The following is a 19420-nucleotide window of genomic DNA, read 5'->3' as shown; positions in this document are numbered from 1 at the left end:
TTCCAGTGTCCAATTCAAGCCTATTTCTAACACATCTTGCTGATAAAACACAGAGGTGCTAACAGTTGAAGTGGTTACACATCAAATCACATTTTTTTAATTGCTACCTAAAATAATATTTTTCTTTCATTTTTTTTTTTCCCTCCAGATTTAATCAAAAGTTCTCATTTCATGCTCAGAATACACACACACATGCACGTGTGCACACACGCATGCACCAGAATGTTGCAATTAAAAAAACCCAAAAAAACAAACAAGCACAAAACAAAAACAAAACCCTTACCCCAGAAAACCAAACTCCAAACACCCTGCACCCCACAAAAAAAGCAGTTCCTTTCTGTCTTATCTTGGAGCCTGGCTAAATTTTAAAGTAAATGTTCTTAATCTTTTCACTGTGGACTGTTCTTCCATAGAAACTTTACCTTGTAGATACTTCTATTTGCAGTTTTTCTAGCAGCAGTCATTGATAAGGAAATAACTTCAGGGAAAAAAAACTAAAGGAATTTCTGAGTGTCTTGAAGCTCATAGCAGGCATTCCAGTAATGCTGTGGGATCTGGGATTTTCCCCTTTCCCCTCCTTGAATTCTTTAGTTGATTTGTTACTGCTTTGGGATGGTTAAAAAAAGCTACTACAATTAATACATTATTCCTTGGGTGGTGGCAAGTCCTCTACTACTCCTAGGAGCACTTTAAAAGATATTTTTAAATTCTTTAAGCCTGCAGTTTAAATAATAATATCTATATTACTTTGTCTATTTAGAAGTGGCAATTATATGAATGATTTTTATAGTTAAAAAATTATTAAAGGTCTTAAAGCAACAAATCCAAATGACAGTCAATGTTTTGTAGATAAATAAGAATTTAAACTTTAACTGAAGATCATTGAAGCACATATTTAAATGTATATTTTTGTGAATGTATCCTTGTATTTATTTTTTGCGAAATCTCCAGCTAGCTACAAGGACAAAATAACTTTATTCCTTCCCCTTCCTCCCTGCCCCATATAATGTTAAGGTTGAGTGGTCACAAGAGCATTGGCTGATTGGGGTTTGCAAAACAGCCTAAACTTTGTACGTGCTCCTAAAATAGGGTAAAAGCTGAAAGCAGCATTTTGCAACTCGAAAGGTCAACACCAATTTCATGTTTAAAGAGCCCATCCTCTTTCGGGCCTTTAAGCACCAGGCCAAAAGTCAGAGAGCAGGATAAGAAAAACAGCCTCAGTGTCTTCTTAGGATGGCACAGAAAACTAAAATTTGAGCAAATCCAAACAGCTAGAAGACATCTTCCTTTCCTTAGGTCTCCACACCAATATGCCCCTGTTCAATACACTGCCAGGTTCTGTGCTCCTTTGTACTGAAGTCTCTAACTCATTGAATGACATTCCCTCTCGAGGATCAAACATCAGCTGGGATCGTTTGTTTGGTACCTGTTGGAACTAGTGATTTCAGTCCTTCATCAGATAGTGACCAAGCAAAAGTATTAAAAAATAAAACAATTCTACACCTTTCCTTTTTAGCTAGCAGTTATGACTTATATTATTTGGTCTTTTATTAGCAGTACTTGTTGTGTATATTCTTGTTTGATTCTTATATTTGTCTATCCCTGTATATCACCCAGCTGTGAGGGGGGCATTCAGTTTTATTTCATAAGAAAACTTATTAAGGCTACAGTTGTGCTTTTCTAAGTAAGAAGAAAATAACTGTCATTGCTTTTTGGAATTCGGGACAGGTACAGCTCAAGGCCAAATTTTACTAATCTACACTGGGAAACATAGATTATGACTAATACATGTTGACTAATATATTGTGAGAAGCGTTATAATTGTTCAGGTTTTAATAGATACAAAGTGGAAATAACAGAAGAAACTACAATTTATTTACTGCAGCTTTTCAAGAACCTTTTTCTTTCCAAAATTCGTTGATGGATGCTGTCAACTGCATTGTCCTGTTAACTTTTGATAATGAGCTGTGAAAATCCTAAGATGCCATGACAAAATTTAAAAAAATGCAGTAACTATTTTAAAGACTTATTTCTCCAACCCACACAATATGAATTCTTTTCAGATCTTGTTATTATCAAGGTCTGTGTAAAACTTGTATTAATACTTATTATATTATAGCAATAACCAATATTAGCAGGTTTTGTGGTCTAACTTGGGTGATTCAGCTTAAACGTGTTTTTCTTTTACTACCTATTCAATAAATAGAAACTGGGGATGTATGTGCAGTCTGGCAGATTCTGGTATGCTGATAAGCGTCAAGGGATCAGCATAGTGAAGTTGGGCAGTTTGGAGGTTTCTTCTGCAAGGTTGTTTGTTTTGGTGTGTGGGTTTTTTTTTTTCCCCCTTTCTAGTGAAGGAAAACATACAATAGAAGTAGTAATGGTAGAAAATACAGTGGTTTTTTTCTACGTTCATGAAGCTCTTGAAAATTTGGGTTAGATTCTTGTACTACTCTTACAGTAGCTCTGCACTGATTTTGATGGAATTGTACCAATTTACAGCAGCTGAGAATCTGACTCATACTCTTTATTCTTTATCCCACGAGTCTATTAAAGGAGTGAACATGCTCGTAGAATAGTTTGCTAATGCTGGAGATTATTGCATTGCCAGCGGTGCTGTTCAAATAGTAGAGTTCATTATTATTTCTTTGGCTAAGATAGAGGCCTACCTGCTCTTCTCCGTCAAACTTTACTCTTTAAAAAATATATTGCATTTTTATTAGCTCTGTAATGCATTTCTGCAGCATGCTGCAAAAATGAGCTAGGGGAGCAAAGAAATGGAGAGCTCAATCAGGAATTGTGAGATACTCCGTTAAATGTCTCCAAATGAAGTTATTGATTTTTTTTTCCCTTGTTATTATTTTGCCCCTAACTTTTTAATAGGGAGCAATATGATGAGCAGCTAGTTATCCTCTCTCTCATTCTGTTTCTTGGTAACTTATACATAGCCTTGCTGGAAAACAGTCCTTGTCTCCAAAATATTCTTCATGCACTCCTTAATACTTTCTACAATGTGCCTGTTGAACCCCATGTCCAAAAGCAATAGGTCTTACACAGCTAACCCTGCTGATTTAAGTAGGTACGCAGGTGAAGTCTCTCCAGATAAGAGATGTAAGGAGTGGTCTCTCAGTGTTCTTGGCAGCAAAAGCAGTTATGCTGAGATGCCAAAAGTTTCGGGTAGTAGAAACTAAAGAAAGAAGCATGGTGGCTGTAATTTGGTAATACTCAAAGAAGTATTCAAAAAAAAAAAGGGATTTTTATGTAATGTTCGTTTCAAATTTTTAGTAGAAAAGTCTGCACATCAAAGCTTAAGGAAGGAGTGCTAAGGTTACTAGGAGAGTTGCAAAGTTACTGTTCATAGTGACACACAGCCACTAGCCTTAATTTTCTAGGCACAGTAGGTATTGCCAAACACATTAAGTGATGATATGATGTGCTAAAAGGCCAATGAAATGTTTATTCTTAACAGTTCAATTATAAATGTAAATCTTACTGCATTTTATATATTGTGGTTATTCATTAGGGACTTGCTGTCATTTTCCTCTCCTCCTCTTTTCTTCTCGGCTTTGAGAGACAGGGTCAGACCTATTTGTCAGGAGAGTGGCTTAGCTCTTCCCTCCCTTAGGAAGAAAGCGTGCTAAGTTCAACCTCTTTCAGCTGCCAAAGGCTTTAGTAGAAAAGTCTGCACATCAAAGCTTAAGGAAGGAGTGCTAAGGTTACTAGGAGAGTTGCAAAGTTACTGTTCATAGTGACACACAGCCACTAGCCTTAATTTTAGTAGGTATGTAGGTATTGCCAAACACATTAAGTGATGATATGATGTGCCAATGAAATGATGAAATGTTTATTCTTAACAGTTCAATTATAAATGTAAATCTTACTGCATTTTATATATTGTGGTTATTCATTAGGGACCACCTGCCAAAGGCAAATCTTTTTTTAAAAAAAAAAAAAAAAAAAGAAAAAAATTCATATCTTAGACGTTAGAGAAGAGTTGTGGTTCTCATAATTCCCTTTTTTACTAAATACATGAATATGCCTCATTCTGACTGTGTAGAATTTTTCATGTGGCATTATAAAGATTTACTATGAAAACTCTACTGTAGTCTCGCATTGTGTGCAATGGACTCTGCCCTCTAATATGTGATACGCTTCCCTGGACTGATTTTGCTCTGAAATATTAGTTGCTAATCAACGTACTGAGGAACTGCTGTTAAAAAACCCCACAAATTTCAGCTCTATTTAATGTTCTTTCCTTTTGCCCTAACGTATACTAAGGATGATATTTTTATTTAAGGAGAAAAATGGAAGTTTTCTTGGGTTAGTAATTGAGTTTCAGAATGCTTTTTTTAGGTCCATCTTCCTAGCATTAGACAAAACCATTTTTCTTGCATGCATTCACAGGGAACTACTTCTAAAATAATGTTTTAATTGCATTTCTGTAAGACAAAGCCTGGTTTGAAAACACAGTGGTGACAGATAGATAATAAACATTAATGAAGAGGTTTTACAAATTTTACTATTTATCAGTTATGGAACTCCTGATAAGTTGAAATGAATCTCTGCTTACTATGCAATTGTGAAGTGATGGGGCTAAGTTTCAGAGACAGACCTTTCAGAGACCAAGGTAAATAGGCAATTTCATTTAAACATCACTGACAGTGGAGGAGTACATTGGACTTGCTGTAAATTTTACTTAAGTCGTTATCCATTCTGACTCTTTTTAGTTTACAGCTCTGCTTCCACGATAGACAATGAACTTTGATCTCTGCATTGGTGTCCAGTTGTGGTGGTGGTTACGTTGTGATCCTTTTCTTTGCATTGATGCATTTGAACTTACTTCTAAAAGCATGAGATGTGTATGGCAATTTACAGTAATTGCTTCCTTAAATCCATGTCTTATTTTGCAGTAGCATGTGGTCAGAAACGTTGCTTTAGAATGTGTTTTGGTTGCTATGAGGAACTCTTCAATGCTTTTGGTGTTCACTTTTCCTCACGCTTACTATTTAAACAAGTCTCTTTTGCCAGCCTGATGGCAAAAGTGGTCATTTATTCAAAAGCTGTTCCATGAAAACTGTCTAAACCAGTCCTAGCAGAAGGGAGAGGAACCAGACTTTCCCAGATGATCACCTGTGAGCCTCACAGTCATATAGTATCTTACAGTATTTGCACACCACTTGTGTTCTTGGTGGTTGAACTTCACCAGGAGAAGGAGGAAGTGCCTTACTTCTGGACTTGGCTAGGTCATTGTCCGAGACAGGCTTGCTTTAGAACGTCGTAAAGTGAAGGAGGCTATTTGAACCCAGAATCAACTCATTTTATGCAAGGCTTGAAGTCACCTATTTTGGACCTCTTTGAAGAGAAGCCGCCAACCACCTGTAATTCAAACAACAACTGAAGAACCTGAACAATACCTCCTGGATTGCTATTTATAGCCACAAAAGGAGAGTAGTAGGATTTCAGGTATATCTTTCTCAGCCACGTTTTCTTGTCTAGTTAATTTTGGCTTCTATTGGAAAATAAGCAGCTTTGCCCATGTGCTGTGCTCTCATGGTTGCAATCATTTTTTAATATCTGTGTCTAGAAGTTACCAATAAATTTTCCGGTGGTTTAGACTGCTAATTTCAGTTCCTTTACAAAAGCATTTAAGATGTTCTTCTCTGTAATTCAGTTTTGTTCATCTTAATGAAAGGTTTGGGGGTTTTTTATTATTTTTTTTTAAATTTTTATTTTTCCTCTTGTGTTATCATGATGACCTAGCATATAGTAGCTTCTACTACTCTTGTCTTCACACAGGTCCTTCCCATGGAAGGAAGGAATGTTCTGTTTGTATTTGCTATCATTCAGAATGGTATGGATTTTTTTTTTCCTAAAACTGTCACAATTGTACCCATTTCTTTAGCTTATTCTTAGGACTAGAGTTGAAATTTGAATTTTAAATCCATTCTTTCAGCTGAGTTAGTCCAGGCTGTCACTTCAACAGTATCTCTGTATCTCTGCAGATACAGAAATAAATGAGGTGAATGCAATCCTGCAGATTTGATTGCAAACACAAAAGTAAGCTGCAGGATAATTCTGCCAACTAAGGACAAATAGTGTGTTTTTGTTAACAGCTGCTGCTACTTGATTTGAGTAAAAGATCACCCACTGTGTACTAGGAATTCATGAACTACTTCCTTTTATGAAAAGAGCTATTAGGTAGCAGAACTGAAAAAATGATTGAATATGGTAATACATGATTTAATTTATACAACATGCATAAAGCGATACGCATTGGTTTTGAGTTACTGCTTAAGCCCTAAAATGTAAGGATTTAACATAATTATTATTACCACATATATTTCCTACTATATTTAGCATTTATAGAAGATTAAAGTAACTGAATATAGGGAATGGCCGGAGTGTGCTTCACTGGCACTGATTATTAAGAGTGCTAAAAGAGGTCTGGGGTAACAGTTTTTAGAAGTGCAAATATGCTGCTACTCTTGACCCAAGTGAAAGACCCACCAAAATGGAAGTTTAGACTGCAGAAGATTATTTCATAAAAGAAGCAAGCGTAGGTACATAAAGCATTGAGCTTCAGCAGTGAACAAATACATAGTGCTGGAACACTACCATCTTAGTTAATTTATGTTGGAATACGCTTTGCATAGCACGTGAATTTTGATACAGATGAAGCTGCCAACATGTAAGTCCTGGATTGCTATTAGTATGTGGTGTAAGTGATCTGTACAGTAAGTAGCCTTCAAGCAGTACTTAAAAGCAATATATATCTATGCTTAAGGAAAAAATCCTAGGTGTTTTGGACATTTATATGTCAAATGTAAATCAGAAGCCAGGCAAAGAGATTAATTCTTTTTCATTTATCTTTTAACTTTTTGAGAGTTTTAAGGTAGCTTAGACTAATGTTTATCTTTTTTAATGTTTTTTTAAAAACACTTGGAATGTGATTCTGAAGACTTTTTAACCTCAGTGTTTGTTTATGTTCAATTAAAGTGACATCAGAAATCACTAGAAATGCTGCTGTACTCAATTATGCAGATTACAGATTCTTCTCAAAGGTTTTCTGATTCCAAGCTGGGAAAACTTCAAAGTTTGCATATAGAACATGTCTTTTACTAAAGACACATGAAAGCATATATTTTAGCATGTGGCAGTGAAAATACAGGTCTTTTTTGCTATGAATTTCTCGATCATTTTTTTATATTGGCAATAAAAACTTTACAGTGAAGTTATCTTCTCCCAAACAGGAAAGTACTTTCCTAAAAAGTCACCACTTTGAGATTTAATTGAATTTGATAAATCTTTTTATTTTATTTTATTTTATCTTATCTCTGAGAATGTGCATTACTTGAGACTTTCTGGACAGGAGCTACATTTTCATGGCACTGTGCTGTGCGTATTGGCAGCAGCATCCACAGAATCCACAAATAATAATTGTAACTAAACCTAGTCACAAAATCACGTGATCCAATCTTTTGCCAGCATTAAATTCTTTCTTGCAGCATATTTCCTGATAATTATATTGTGGAATATCACATTGGCTTATCCCATATGTTAATTAATTGCTTTGGCTTGCTTATGAATTTTAACAAAACTTCTGAAAGCTGTTTTTTTTTTAATCTACTGTAGTCACCACCCCCACACTGTGCAGAGGTTATTCGGTGAAAATTCAAAGTGGATGATTACAGTAGCAGAGCTCCAATTATTTTGATAGACAGACACAATCAAAATTGTGAGTTATATAAGTAAACTGTGTAATGGAAAGAAGGAAGTGATCCATAGAATTTTATCTGTGGAAAATCCATCATTTAGTTTAAAAAACAGCTTTCTTACTTTCTCCTTAGTGTTTTCAGAAATCTTTTCCATGTATTATTAGTTTTGAAAATGACTCTATTGCCTTTAATTTCCATTCAAAGATTGGAAGATTAAAGCAGTTAATCAGAATTACTCTGAAAATGAACTCGCTTGGACTAAAGGATCTGAATTCAACACTAAGTTGTGCTTTAGATTTCTGTTATAAAGAGTAGAACAACTTAATCATAGGTCTATAAAGAGTAGAACAACTTAATCATAGGTCAAAAGAAAGACATGACTGAAATATTGTTTTATTTCTACTTATAATGGTTAATGAGTTTTTTTCAGTTGACTTCAGAAAACAGTTTGCTTTGTAGCCCATCTTGTGACATAATGGAGACATAAAAATAGTCATTATAAGTAATGATATTGTGTGTCCTGTGAATTACAAAATTAGTCTTATTTATCTTGTCAGCTGACTTTAGAACAAAGGTCAGTATGTGTATTAGCCTTTACTGCCTCATGTCATATACCTGGAAACAGTATGTATGTATATAAAATAAGGTGTCATTCTGTCGCAAAGCACTGTTGTAACTATCCGTAATACTGTGTATTGCTTTGACAGTTCTACGTGCTGTGTATCAGACACTGAAAGGAAGGCAGACCTGAGAGAACACCTAGGTGGTGTGTTTATTATTGTAGAATTGGTTTCCCAGTGTCAAGATACTAATTTTTTGTCTAGTAAAGCTATAGACTCCTACAACTCACTTCTCACAAATTACACAGCCTAAAAACGGTTCGTACTTGGGGAAGATTTACTTTTTCCTAATATATCTGAGTACTGAAATGTTGCAATTTGTTACTTAACAATCTGAGTTCTATATTGTACAGCAAAACAACTCCATTTGTACTAAAGCTTTTCTTGTTCAGATATCTCAACTGAATTCTTCCCTTCCTTCTCATATCCTACCTGTGCATGATCACTTTTCATAAATTTATTTCATGACACTTTTACTTTTGAGTTTTATGCCTTACTCACATATTCCTTGATCATAGAAGTTTCAAAACAAAAGAATACAAATCACTGAATTTTTTTTATTTTAAAGAATTCCTTCAAAATAATTCTGCTGGGTAGTAGCAAGTATGTTTTCCTCATGGATTTAAACACTTAACGTTGCATCACAAATGAAAAACTGAACGCACAGCATCTATTTCGAAATGATTAAGTCAATGAGACCACGAAGATGTGTTCTGCAAGAAACTTTTCCCACATTGTATTTAATATGTGACACCAAATACGATTTCAAATACTTTTCAGTTAAAATGTGCATGCAATGATACAAGGTGATGCTATTGCACTTAGTACAACGAGGAGAGCATGAGGAAATAATTGAGAAATGGTTTGAGAAATTTTGCGTAGGGACTGCACCACAGGTTTTATGAGGATTCGAGTCTTTTAATAGTCATGTTATAGTGAGTTCAGTAATATAGGAATACTGAATTTAATTGATGTTTTTAAAAAAATGAAATAATGACTTGCACATATCACAATTATTCCTGCAACATGTTTCAGGATGAAAGACCCCAAAGTTCTTCACAGTGCACTGGCTAATTCTCTCTGGGGTGAAAAAGGCTACAGCAAGTAGAAAAGGTTTTTAAGTAAGCGGTGTGTTTTGAAATAGAAGTTATGAGAAATGAGAATACAGCTTACAAAGAAATTTTGAACATAACAGCTCTTTGGGCAAGTAAGCTTTGTGGTAAAGATTTTTAGTGTATTATGGCCAATTTTTGCCACTTTTTTTTCCCCAGTGAAAAATAGAGTGTCAGGTTTTATACAACTTGGAACTGTGAAGAATTGAATTGTCAGGAATGTACCGTTCTGGGGTTATCAACGTATCAAGACTGCTGATTATTGCACTAAACATCTTCCATCCTCAGCTGAAGCTGCAAATGATAGAGGAGCCTTTATATTTCTTAGATTTTATTTAAGCCAAACTAGAAGCAGGAAAATGCTGTGATTTGAGCCAGCAGGGAACATATTTGGAATTTAAGTACAAATGTAGGAAAAGAATAAATCTGATGAGTGAGTAATATGAGAAAGTCTTTCCTTGTGTTTATATTGAACAAATATATCAAAGTGCTGTTTAAAGAAGACTGATTTAAACAGCTGCAGTGGGTAGGTGACTGTAAGCTTGTTAAGTCTGAGACTTTTCAATTTATTTAAACTACCACTGTTACTCAAGGAGGCTAATTACAACACACAGGTTAATGGTCAAAACCATAGATCTGCATGTTTAATGTTCTGGTGTCAGATATTTATGCATTTAAGATTAATATTTCTTTTAAGTTCTCTTGAAAAAATCTTGAAAACCTGTGTTAGCCATCATGGTGAGTTTAAAGATGTAAAATTCATTCATCGCTTATAATCTAATAAAAAAGCATTTTCAATCAAGTCCTTATTCTTCAAAATGAAATTCTGTTTCTTTGAACTTATAGGCCACTTTTCCTTTGTGTGAAATCCTCACGAAAGGTGGTAATAGTCCAGTTTGACAGATGGGAAGAAGACTTTGCGCCAGTGCTGCAGATCACCACCAGTGAGGACCACGGGTGGAGGTCCTGAATTCCAGTCAAACCTTGGAGACTAGTACTTCCTCCCAGTGAAATGTCTTTGAGGAGCCTTCTAGTATGAAACCCAGCTCACCTTGATGAGGCCCTGCTCTTTATTGGAGTCAGGATTTGGTCCCAGCATTTTGTGGCTCCCAAACCTGTAGGCAACATCTTTGGACCTTTCTCTTCATGCTGTAACACCACGGCTGCTCGGCAGTGACAACCAGAGCCCTTGAGCTGTTGTTAGGTTACGATGTGGGCTGCCCAGCTTGCAAGTGGGAGGCTGGAGTCTGTGCCTGGGGCAAAGGCACATACCAGATGTAGTGATTCTTGATTTCTGTCCGATCTAAACGGGTGGATCTACCTCGTTTGGGTCTTTCTTTATTGTGGACAATAGAATGTTAAGATTTTGTTTTTGCTAAGTGAGACCTTATTTACGTGAGTTCAGTTAAAAGCTGTCTCTGTGACTCCTCTTTTGGCTATCAAGTATTGTATGGTTCCAAGCTAATTACGTTAATCAGTCCTGTTTTTCTTTTCTGTATCCCATAAATGAATATTACTTGAGGTATTAAAGGAAAGCAGTCATCTTAGGGCAGGATGTGGCTATATTATGTTAATATTGTTTACTACTTCACATTATTACTTGGTGAAGTACACAGATAAAAAACATCAAAAATACAAGTTTAAATAGGCTGGGAATGGTGGGAGAAGATTCAACATTAAAAGAAATGATGAAGGTATAACAATATTAGATTGGCTAGGCTGTGGAAGGAAGGGGAAGATTCATCAGTATAAAGAAAAAAAAGAAGGTACAATAAAATTACATTGATTAATAGACATTAACTGACTTTGTCTGAATCCACCTAATCCTGTTTAGGGGGGAAAAAAAAAAAATCTGTAAGGTGCTTCTGCGTAGAAAACACATACACTAAATGGAAATGTATTTATTTAAATTATCTTTAGGGGCTTGAGAGAGTTTGCCCACTATGCCTTTCCCTCAGTCCTTGCAGGATAGATTTGAATATTATGTATGTGAGTACATGGGCGTAATTAGTGCAGTCTAGTTAACTGAGAGGAAGATCTCCAGGAACTCCTGCGTTCCGGTCCAGTGAGTTACTGAGCAGCCGGGGGCAATTCACTCAGCTTCTGTGCTGTTTTCCTAGTGCTCAGCTGCCAGCAGCATCTTGGGGAATAAAAACATGGGGCTGGCTTAATGTGCTCCTGTGGAACTTCAGTGCTTAAAGTGTATGGGTATGTGGTATTAGTGCATAGCTGTGCAGCTAAAGAAATAACGAGGAATGCGGTCATAAATTTGCTGCTGGATTAATTTGGTGAGGGAGTACAGTGTCTGCTTCCCAGGACAGAAGAGCCTTCTTTCACTGCTTGGTAGATTCAGCCATGCCTTTTGTTTGCACATCGATGGTAACTTGCAAAATTAGCAAAGAGCAATTCCTTTATAAATCGCTGTGATTCATTCTTACTTTGTGATGAAATAAGATTTGGTTAATCTTTCCTGTGATTAGCTTCCATGCCAGATTAGCAAATGTGAAGATAAGCTGTCAAGCGGTACCAGTTGAGCAGAGGAGTTGCTGTGTCCGGTGTGAGTCCGTGGGGATGCGGAGCTGTCAGATCAGTGTCTTGCACGCTGCTGGAGGCACTGGGAGAAGAAGAGTCTGTTGTGTGCGCAGCCAGCTGCTGGTGTGATCTTACAGGGCCACGGAGAATGTGGCTGCTGTGTGCGCTCGCCTTGCTGTGTGAGACTGATACTTCTGATGGAGGTAGACGGTGCCTGCAACTGAGGAGGTTATTCAGAAATTCGGCATGGGGAGAGAAGAAGGGGTCGCTAAAGAATTGAAAATTTTAAGTGATGTTTGAAAGGCTTAGCAATCTTTGTACTTGAAACGATACTTTCAGATACTTGGAAATTGCTTCTAAATGAACAGATATTCTTTTTGCAATGCTGTTCAAAAGAAACACTCTTTTGGTTTTTAAATTAGTTTCTAGGCTGTTTACTGGAAACTTTGACTTGTGTCTGTGTGGTCTCTGAAAAGGTGTTGATTGGGGCAAGCTTTTCCATTAGATTAAGTAATTCAAATGTATATCTTTATTCAAATATAACTTCTGAATCTGAAACTGCGTCTTTTAAATGAAATAAATGAGATCAAATATAACTCAAGCATTTTGCATCAGACTATTCTTACACTGACTGCAGCAGCAACTACTTTTGTAGCCTTCCCCAGTGTGTTTTTCGCTCTTGCACAGATTTGATACAGGTCTAAAATACTGGGGTTTAATCTCCTCACTATAGAAAGCTATAATGATGTGGGTAGGAATTTTTTCATAATATCAAGACTCAGTAGGAAATCTTTTTTAAAAAGGATTTCACATAGTGTCTGCTTTTTAGTCCCTTTTAAACAGGGTTTTGTTGGGTGTGTTACTTATCTGATCTGTAGAGCAGAAAAAGGGAGCCTTGCTACTTACAGATGAGCTGCTATGTTTTCAGAAGCTGCAGATGATGCAGGCAAGGGAAGGCAGGCTCATTTGGCATCAAAGTGGTCCAGTTACTTTTGAGAAGAAAAACACAAGTTTCTTTCATAAGAAAAACAGAAGTTAGAGCCCTCAGAATGAAACTAAAATAATAAAAAGTCTGAAAATGTATCTGTTCAAAAGCTGTATTTCAAGCTTTCAATTAATAATCTGCCTTTTTAGAGTTAGGCTAAGAAGTGAAAGGACTGTGTTTTTTTAATATTAACTAGATACCTAGTAGTAAAACTGATTTTTGTTGTTGTTTTCCTACCATCTCCTCCCTGTTAACTCAGACTGAATTTTGTAGAGTTTTGAGAAAATGGAAGTTAACTCTCCTAAGTCAAGCAAGGTCTCAGTGCCTTTCACAGGGCACAGGAGTAAAGGAGGAAAACCTTTTATGGGTGTATTTCAGCTAACAGTAGTATAGTCTGATAAACAAAACAAAAAATTCACTTAGGTTTCAGTTCAGTAGCACAGCACAGGGTGCTTTTACTAAAGAAAAAATAAGCTTTCTGTTAAGTCCTTGTCTTTTGAAGCTATGCAACTACTTTGATTTAGAAGGTTTAAGATTGAAATAATTCTAGTTCTGTACTTAAAATATTGTGTTTTACTGCGTTTAAAAAATAAATTCCAAGGGCTCCGGTGTGTTGTTGTCTTAGTTCTCTAAAGTTCAGAATTCTTGTTTACTTGTTGCTGCATATTGCTACTGTAAATGATTACTTGTAAGAACCTATGCAGAAAAGATTTTGTGCCAAGATTATCTAGAGTAATACAAACTTTGTCTTTGTTTTCAGTCCAGAGGAGCTTCCTGTCCATGATGCAGCGATAGAAAAGGTAAGTCCAGTGTCTTCTAGTTTTTTGACTAGGAAGTAGACGTTTACAGATTTACAACTTCTTTTAATATAAGTCATTGTGAAATGAGGAGGTGAAGCATTTTAGTGATTTGCATTCCCAAAGAAACATGTTCTAAGTCCCAAGGACTTGAGGCCATGTTAACTCGCCCACACGTCCCTTGGGGCCCACGCAATCTTACATTTACTAGTTGCAATGAGATGTGAGTTTTCCTCACCCATTATATGAGCTAGTAAAGGAAACAGAGCTACTTAAGGGATCGCACCCAGCTCTGCCCTGAAAGAGCGAGAGCTATTGTCTCTGTCATGAGCTGTCATCAGCTGTGCTGGGTGGATGGATTGTCCAAGTGAGGTGGTGGCTTTGATGCTGAGGTGTACGTTGCCGTCCCCTGAAGAGTGTAGCGTGCTTTTCTAGTTTGGTAAATGGTGACAAATATCCTGGCAGCCACTGAAACATGATGTAATGTTCAGCTGATGAGCCAGGTGTATTCTGGACATAAAGACCTGTCAGCAGCTGGTGCAGGCCCTAGTCCAAAAATCCTGCTGCTGCTGCAGGGTACTGGAGGAGAAGTTTGGGAACTGATGTTCTGGGAATGTGGAAAGCTTTTATTAAAATTGTTGGGAACTTAATTTCTACTTGTCTGGGCCTAGATACTTTTGGTATTTCCCCTTGGTCTGTCAGGCCCGTTGTTATCTCCGAGACCAGATCAGATCCTTCTTGTTTGTCCATATTGATCTTCTGTATCATCGGAAAACTCATGATACAATATTTAAAGCTGTAAGTTTAAAGTTAGCCCCCTTGGCTGCACAAATCAGTAGAGTCCATGGAAGAGGGACAGAATGATTTGTTCTAAGGCAGCTCAGCTCCCCAAGTGTTAAGAGCAGCAGTGTTTCTAAAAATGAATTATTTTGAGCTTCGGTATTGGGCTAGTAAGAACAACTTCTCATAAAAGAAGGGAACTTCTGAGTCCCTTTTGTTTTGCATTGGTTTATGTGTGTTTCTGCATATGCAGCCTGAAATAGTTGCATTTTCCTGCCATGTTCCATTACATTTAATAACATAGCGAGCATGTATATAATTTCATTTCTATCCGAAGGACACATCAGGGTGGTGAGTCTAGGAACATAAATATTAGACAGCTTGCAATTATTGTGGTATATGTGTTTTGAAGCTGTGATTCACTGTGGCTTTGTAGTTAGCCTTAAATTACTTGGGAGGAAAATAGTGTCTCAGTTCTCTGTCCCATATTGTATTCATGCTGTCTCAGATAAAATGTCAGCATAGAAACTGTATTTATTGAATTAATGTTAAATTGCATTGTTAAATCTAGTGTCTTTTTATAATCATATGGTAATGCTCCTGTATTAAACTCTTGGTTATACTCCTGATGATATCCTGACCTCTGCTGGTTTGAGGTTTATCTGTCTTCTGTCAGCAGTGTTTCAATCTTAACAATTTTCAAGATGCCATTCATCGGATAATTAATGTGTTGTGTTAATGTAGGCTAGCACTAAAAGCTTTCTGTGCAATATCTTTTGAAGTAACTTATTTGGCAGAACTATTTATGCTTTCCTTTTGCCTTACTTGTGAATTTTAAAAAATACTCCTAAGTCAAGTTTTCATTTAGTCTGCAACTTATGTAAAGGATTGTGTATCCTTGTGAATTTTGAATCTCTTTTCTTCATATACGTTATAGTGTAAAGCTTAAGCTGGGTTTTCTGTGTGTGTAATTGTGTGTATTTATGTGCATAATACTTTTAGAATAGGCATTATTACTGTGAATGCAGAGTAATTTTGATGCTTCATTACCTTGTTGGGCATTTGGTGGCTTAAATGCATCGAATCATTGTCCTACATTATGAACTAAACCTTCAGATGAATCATACAGCACATCTGAGATAAAGCTAGGGGAGGAAAAATCACCGAGAAAAGTGGACAGAGAACTGACCTCAGGAAATCTGGAGTCTGTGTCTGACTCTGTTTTTGTAGTGCTAGGAAATGTTTTGTAAGTCACTTTCAGTTTGTTTGGTTTTGTCTTTGGTTTACTTGATTATAAATTCTCCAGGGAGCTGTTCAGTGAGTTCTGGTTTTGTCTGAGGCTTCTACTAAAGCATTACTTTAAGCCTCAGCTCCAGCGCACTTGCTCTCCAGGAAGGTAGAGTGCTGCACATAAGATGGATGCCTGCCAACTTAACTTCATGCTCTTTTGCTTTCAGTAGTGTATTATTTACTGACACAAGAGTAAGAAACCTTCTCTGCTTCAGTTAGGGATTCTGTTATTCCTGATGGCAAAAATGCTTCAAAGTGTAAAATGTATTCAGAAGACAGATAAATAGTGTTGTTTTTTTGGAAAAATCACCGAGAAAAGTGGACAGAGAACTGACCTCAGGAAATCTGGAGTCTGTGTCTGACTCTGTTTTTGTAGTGCTAGGAAATGTTTTGTAAGTCACTTTCAGTTTGTTTGGTTTTGTCTTTGGTTTACTTGATTATAAATTCTCCAGGGAGCTGTTCAGTGAGTTCTGGTTTTGTCTGAGGCTTCTACTAAAGCATTACTTTAAGCCTCAGCTCCAGCGCACTTGCTCTCCAGGAAGGTAGAGTGCTGCACGTAAGATGGATGCCTGCCAACTTAACTTCATGCTCTTTTGCTTTCAGTAGTGTATTATTTACTGACACAAGAGTAAGAAACCTTCTCTGCTTCAGTTAGGGATTCTGTTATTCCTGATGGCAAAAATGCTTCAAAGTGTAAAATGTATTCAGAAGACAGATAAATAGTGTTGTTTTGTTTTGTTTTGTTTTGTTTTTTTTTTGTTGACAACTACATGGAACTTGCCTGAAAGAGCAGCAGCATCCATCTACTCTGCAATGAGCTGCATCAGATCGATCCATGTTTTCAATGTTGCACCTGTTTAGACATGAAAGTTAACATAATTCAGACTGGGGAAAAAATAGCTAAAAGTTTTCAACAACTAAACACAGAAATAATTGCTATTTTCACTACAGTAGCATCACTTGAGAACTGGGATAAATTGACACAGAAGACATAAAAGCTTGAACAAACATACAATTGAAGTGAGCTTCTGGCTCAAAAGACCAAAAATCTTGAAAGCAGATCAAACGTACGAGTAAAAAGACTGTGGGAGCAGATAGGTTTTTATTTTTCTTAGCAATTATCTGAACAACCTGTTGAGGGCAGAGACCTTTCCTGACTTGATAGGAATGTTATTCCTGCGATCTAAACTATGCCTAGAGAAATGTGCTTTAGAGATGTTAAAAATGCTGATTTCTTAAAGGTGTTGCAAGTGTAGAGGAGAATCAGAAGCAGTGTTGTGAAACCTATGAAACTTGGGAAGCAGTAGTTTTTCTACAGTTCCCCTCTGACCTAACTCCTAAGAAAGTGTTTTAAATAATTAAAAATAATAATAATAAAAAAAAGCAAGTGGTTGAGGTATTACAAAATACAGCATGGAACCTGAACAAGAATGTGGGCAGTTGCTTGCAACATGAATAGTTGAATAAGTTAATGTTGAGATAGTAGAGACACTTCTTTCCCCATAACTTTTATACTGATGTCAGGCTTATGTCAGTTGGTTTAAAATAAAAATAACTTAAAAAAACAAAAGCAACTTATTTCCAGGACACTTCATGGACTGAATCGTGGTTGGGGTGGACCTAAAGAGACATCAAGCCGTACTTCTGCAAGTGTAAGGCTTTGGAGTCCTGGATTAAAGAAGTCTTTTGCACACTTTGTTGCATTGATAGCCAAGAAAGAATGCACAAATTCTGATGAGTAAAAGCTAGTAGTAAAATGAGAACTCTATTGAGACAATAAGTAATAATTTTCTTTTATATTTTCCCCCCAACATTTCAGATGCAGTTAATGAAAGTATTAATAAGTTTTCAGTATCCTGCAGAGCTTTGAAATTAAACTCTTACATTGTTACAGGATTGCATCACTAACCATATGAAACAGAATATCCTTCCTGTCTTTATTAAGCCCTGGATTTGAAGTTGGAGGTAGACAGGCTGTCCTTTACAAAAAACCTAAATATTTGTTTATATTCATCTTTGAAAAGCAAGCAATAGCCACCGACATACGTTTTTCTGCTGTAGCTTTTCCAGTGTTGATCCTCAGCTCCAAAGCATTATGAAAGAGTTGGAATAATGTCATTAAAAAAATACGCTACAAAGTTAACTATTAACTGTAATCAGAGACACCTTGCCTACTTTACAGCATGTAAAACTGGGCTGTAAAAATATGGACTAAAAAGCTTCTCATCATTGGAGCCAACAAAATACAAATTTTTTTTGGCTGTGAAGAGCCAAAGTGCCTTGAAATTCCAGGGACTGAAATAGCTAATTCCAAGTGCTTGTTTGGTTCCCAAATCCAAGAAGTTGATGGCAACTGTAGCAAGGTTTTCATAGGCAGAATGGCAATCTTTAAGGCAGTAGGGTTGTCCGATGCTTTTAAAGCCGTATATAATACAATGCGTGGAATTCACATATTTATTATGTTACATGTTATGCTACTTGATATAACTATTTATTTTGAGAAGATAGGGTTTGTTTTGTTTTGAATTCTCATTTTATCACCTTCTTACTGAAATATTCTTGCCAGTAATATAATTTAAGCAAGCAGATCTTACCTTCAGAAGAAATCCTTGATGTTAAGACATAGGGCCATTTAGGTAAAAATGTACCGAGCCTAGGGTGCGAATTATAGCAAGGCTTTCAATATCTAGAATTAGAACGTATTCCCACTTCTGCTACTGCACTGTCTCTCTTGCATGCACTTGGTTTTGTTCATGTACTTTGTGCCTTTTTAACTTTCATAGAATCATAGAATGGTTTGGTTTGGAAGGACCTTAAAGATCATCTAGTTCCAACCCCCCTGCCATGGGCAGGGACACCTTCCACTAGACCACATTGCTCAGAGCCCCATCCAACCTGGCTTTGAACACTTCTCTGGGCAACCTGTGCCAGTGCCTCACCACCCTCACAGTAAAGAATTTCTTTCTAATATCTAATCTAAATCTACCTTCATTCAGTTTAAAGCCATTACCCCTTGTCCTATCACTACATGCCCTTGTAAAAAGTCCCTCTCCAGCTTTCTTGTAGGCTCCCTTTAAGTACTGATAGGCTGCAATAAGGTCTCCCCAGAGCCTTCTCTTCTCCAGGCTGAACAACCCCAACTCTCTCAGCCTGTCTTCATAGCTCCAGCCTTCTGATCATCTTTGTGGCCCTCCTCTGGACTCGTTCCAACAGGTCCATGTCCTCCTTATGTTGGGGACCCCAGAGCTGGACGCAGTATTCCAGGTGGGGTCTCACGAGAGCAGAGTAGAAGGGGCAGAATCACCTCCCTCAACCTGCTGGCCACGCTTCTTTTGATGCAGCCCAGGATATGGTTGGCTTTCTGGGCTGCAAGCGCACATTGCTGGGTCATGTTGAGGAGCTCATCAACTAACACCTCCAAGTCCTTCTCCTCAGGGTTGCTCTCAATCCATTCTCCACCCAGCCTGTATTTGTGCTTGGGATGGCCCCGACCCATGTGCAGGACCTTGCACTTGGCCTTGTTGAACTTCATAAGGTTCACACGGGCCCACGTCTCAAGCCTTTCAAGGCCCCTCTGGATGGCATCCCC

General features: G+C 37.1%; 1 protein-coding gene across 2 annotated transcripts in view; it reads left to right on the top strand.

Moving 5' to 3' along the window:
- The window catches only part of USP6NL (USP6 N-terminal like), a 128800-nt gene that overhangs the window by 63503 nt on the left and 45877 nt on the right, over positions 1-19420 (top strand). For both annotated transcript variants that reach the window (XM_009285481.1, XM_019473706.1), the window contains exon 4: positions 13725-13764. In XM_009285481.1, the coding sequence (XP_009283756.1) occupies positions 13725-13764 (40 nt within the window). The remainder of the gene's footprint in view (positions 1-13724; positions 13765-19420) is intronic.

The sequence above is a fragment of the Aptenodytes forsteri genome, unplaced genomic scaffold (genome assembly GCF_000699145.1).
Source record: "Aptenodytes forsteri isolate BGI_AS27 unplaced genomic scaffold, ASM69914v1 Scaffold87, whole genome shotgun sequence".
Taxonomy (NCBI): Eukaryota; Metazoa; Chordata; class Aves; order Sphenisciformes; family Spheniscidae; genus Aptenodytes; species Aptenodytes forsteri.
This window is presented reverse-complemented; position numbering and strand designations above follow the sequence as displayed.